At 44.5% G+C, this 3,700-nt stretch overlaps 1 protein-coding gene across 1 annotated transcript in view; it reads left to right on the top strand.

Moving 5' to 3' along the window:
* The window catches only part of ARL2BP (ADP-ribosylation factor-like 2 binding protein), a 4,808-nt gene extending 2,872 nt beyond the window's left edge, over positions 1–1,936 (top strand). Inside the window, exons 3-6 of the mRNA XM_009875649.1 lie at positions 206–312; positions 700–785; positions 1,640–1,736; positions 1,856–1,936. Of these exons, the coding sequence (XP_009873951.1) occupies positions 206–312; positions 700–785; positions 1,640–1,736; positions 1,856–1,936 (371 nt within the window). The remainder of the gene's footprint in view (positions 1–205; positions 313–699; positions 786–1,639; positions 1,737–1,855) is intronic.
* Positions 1,937–3,700: the final 1,764 nt, after the last annotated feature.

Below are 3,700 nucleotides of genomic sequence, written 5' to 3'. Positions count from 1 at the left end.
GCTCGGCCCCCCGGAGTCCCCCGCCGGCAGCCTCTGTCTCCTCACAGCTGGGACAGAAACGGGGACTTGGGGTGACGACCTCCGCACGTGCGCGGGGCTCGGTGCCCGCAGCGGGAAAGCGAGAGGGACGGGTGAATGCGGGGTTTGTGTTGCGGAAAGAATGAGTGGGCCCGTAACCGTACGACGCGTTCTTGTTGTGGCGCAGATGACGGTTTCCAGCTAATACAGAGGACTTTTATGGAGAAGCACTACCAGGAATTTGATGACTCGGAAGAAAACAAGCTCGTCTATACTTCTATTTTTAATGAATACGTAAGATACTTTTCCCTATTTTTATTGCTTTTTTAATTTGATAAAGGCCGTTGTCAGGTCCTGCGTTCCCCTCCATAAAATACGTCGCTCCTCTGCGCTGCTCCCTCTCTTTCTGCAGCACAGTCGTGACCTGTGAGCGAGAAAGATGGTTTCTGGGGCTTTGAGTTCCTTCCTCTGTGTTCCACCTGAAAATTTCTGTAGGTATTTTGGAAATTGTGCAACATCCTTGAATAGAAATTTAGCCTACTGAGGTAGTACCTGACACGTTCAACACGTGAACGTAACAAAGGTTATTTTTCTGGTTGCATTTTTTCATGTTTGGAAATCTCCTGAAATCCGTTGCGATGTTACAAGGGTGTGATCTGTCGGGTTTGGTTTTTTTTTCAGATCTCTTTAGTAGAGAAATACATCGAAGAGAAGTTGATTGACCGCATTCCTGGTTTTAACATGACTGCTTTCACAATGTCCTTGCAGTAAGTCTCTGCTTTGCTTTTGGGTTTAGGGGGCGGCTTCCGTGCCTCTCCATTCATTCTTTTTATCTAGATTTAAGCCTAGGTTTGACAGTCCCCGCTTTAGAAAGAGATTCCTCTTTAATTTAAAAAATAAAAAATAAAACCATTCATTCAGGCAATGACTGCCACTTTTCTTGCTTTCAGCCTGTCCTGCTAATCCATATTTCTGAACTGTCATGCCAGAATATTTTGGGGTTTAAGGGGTAGGTAGAGAAATTGGAACACTGGAGAGTTTGCACCATCGTTGTCACTTTGGAGCCAGACCCTGAAAAGGTTAAGTCTCATTTATCTCTTTCGGGCTCTATGTGGGACACTCAAAGAGCCTGGTAGTGTTTCAAGAGTTGTGTGTGAAATGCCTTCGTCATAATTCTTGGACAAAGCATGCAGAAAAGGTTTTTTTCTTTTTCACAAGCTTTGGCTTTTGGTTACTTTAGCTTTACCGACTCCCCGAAGGGATCACTTTTGAAAGATCACTGCTTTTCCCCTTGAATAAGTGTAATTGGGAACTGAATATCTTAAAATCATAGAGTCCATTTGATTTAATAAGATATTGGGAAGTTATTCTACGTGTCATACACTTAGAAGGTAGACTGTTTAAGGTAAAGCTCCTTTTAATGAGAATTAAATGATTAAAAATATAAAACAAAACAGCAAAACCCCTCAACCCTTAACAGAAAGTCTCGTTGAAACATTCTTGTTTAAATTTTGATGTTGTCCTACTTGTCCCGGTATCCCTTTTGAACTCCTGCTATTTTAAACTAACGTGTTTATTTCCCCGCGCGTTCTTCTAATTCCCAGACTTTTTCTCTCTATAGACAGCACAAAGACGAAATGGCAGGTGATATATTCGATATGCTTCTCACCTTTACTGACTTCCTGGCTTTCAAAGAAATGTTCTTGGATTACAGAGCTGTAAGTAATTTTATATCGAAGCGACGCAACAAGCCCGCTTCGTGGTTTGTTTTTTTTTTTGAACTGCTTATTCCAAACCGGCATCGAGTCACAGATTTCTTTTTCTTCCGCATTTCTAGGAAAAAGAAGGTCGAAGTCTGGATTTAAGCAGTGGGTTAGTTGTAACCTCGTTAAACAAATCATCGATATCCTCCTCCTAGAAGAGTTTCTGCCCTGCGTTCCTTCTCCAGATGAGTGCTGCTGCTTTCATTTGGATGTTTAAAACACTAAAAGTCGTGGGAATCGAGGTGCTTTTATATGACGGACACTCATTCTCCCTCCAGACTCTAACTTCAGAGGCCCAATCCTAAAAAAATCCACTCGTGAACTCTGGTTGGTATCCAGTGCCCACAGAAAGTGACACTTCCAGCTCTACCACAGGAAGAAATCTGCAGTATTTGTACGCCAGCCTGACCGTGGCGCGTGCTGGGAGGGCCAGCACACCTGGAGGACAGCGCATAAGCCCCTGCCCCTGGGTTTTGCCTTCACCACCTCCCCAAAACTTTGAACTTCGTAGCGTCAAGAGCGTTTGTCCCTCCAGCTCTTGGGAGGACAGGTGTGAACACATCACCTCGGAGCTCCTCCCCGTCACCGTTTTGTTAGCTTTTTTAAAAATACGTCAAGATGATCTTAAGCCCTATGGCCCTCTAATGGAAGAATATGTTTGATAAGTAGACGTTCTAGCGTTAAAAGTTTCTCTGAGCTCTGACAGTTGGTGCGTTAGTGCGTAGGTCCGCCTGCTCTCCGGCTTTTGTAAGTCTCAGCCTTAATGCGCACAGTTTTACACTTTTGTGCTCCAGTTCACTTTTGTTCTCCAATTCACTTTTGCTCAGGCCCCGGCTATTCTGCACAGCGAAAAGTAACCACAATAAACCCAAATCTGCCCTCTGCCTGCAATTTCTTCCTTTTCGGCAGCGGCACAGCTACGGCAGTTTGTGTAATATAAGCCTGATGGTAATTTGGGCACACACACGCTGTTAAACCGTTGGCAGCGATGCATTTTTCAGCACCTGTTGGCAAAGAGATGAGCGCTTTGCTGGCAGTGGTTGGAATTAAACTGCGCTTGGAGCTACAGGGCCCCTCCACTGAGACACGTGAATTTGCTGCTTCGCGGCGCACTCGGGCAACGCGAGAACATCTTGAAAAGCCCACGAGTAGGTAGAAGCCCGGGATGGTGAGCAAGGGCATTTCTTGCAGCGTTGCAGTTGTTGATGGGTGGCAGTCACCTGCTGAGATACCTGGCCTAGACGGAGCAAAATTACACCTGCACCGTGATAAATTTGCCTTGGTCGACAAAAAATATCGTACAAGAACAGAGGAGATGAAATCCTGGGCCAGCTGACAGCGGTTTCAACAGCACCAAGGGCTTGTTCGTCGACTGAAATAGTTTTTGAGTACCAGCCACACCGAAAGTAAGCCATGCTAAAAAATAGGATAAAATTAACTGAGGTGTAGTGGCTTTTTTAAAAGCTGGCTAGCAACGCGAAGTGCAGCATCCTAGTGTTTTGAAATCTGTGTATAGCAAATTTATGAGCGCCGCAGGAATTGAGCTGGTTAGGTTTTTGGTGTGTTGTGCTCCTGGCTCCGCAGTTTGGCTGGAATTATTCTAGTATGTTGAAATCCCCCACCTGAATACATACACACGTGTGCTGCCCTTAAAAAAAAATCAAAAAAACCCACTTGCCAAACAAATCTACGCCTTCAGAATTTTATCATTTCCTTCGGTAAATGTGTACATGTCAAATGTGAGTGATGAAAGGCAGAAGCTTAAAAAAAACCCAACAAACCCACAACAAACCAAAGACAACTTTTTAGAAATCCTTCTGGGTGATGTTTTGATCACGAGCAGAGGCCGTACTCTGAGATGCTTCTTCCTGGCCAAAAAAACTGTGTCAACTTGTGGTTTTAACACAAACTAGATGCAG

The sequence above is a fragment of the Apaloderma vittatum genome, unplaced genomic scaffold (genome assembly GCF_000703405.1).
Source record: "Apaloderma vittatum isolate BGI_N311 unplaced genomic scaffold, ASM70340v1 scaffold24688, whole genome shotgun sequence".
In the NCBI taxonomy this organism is placed as follows: domain Eukaryota; kingdom Metazoa; phylum Chordata; class Aves; order Trogoniformes; family Trogonidae; genus Apaloderma; species Apaloderma vittatum.
This window is presented reverse-complemented; position numbering and strand designations above follow the sequence as displayed.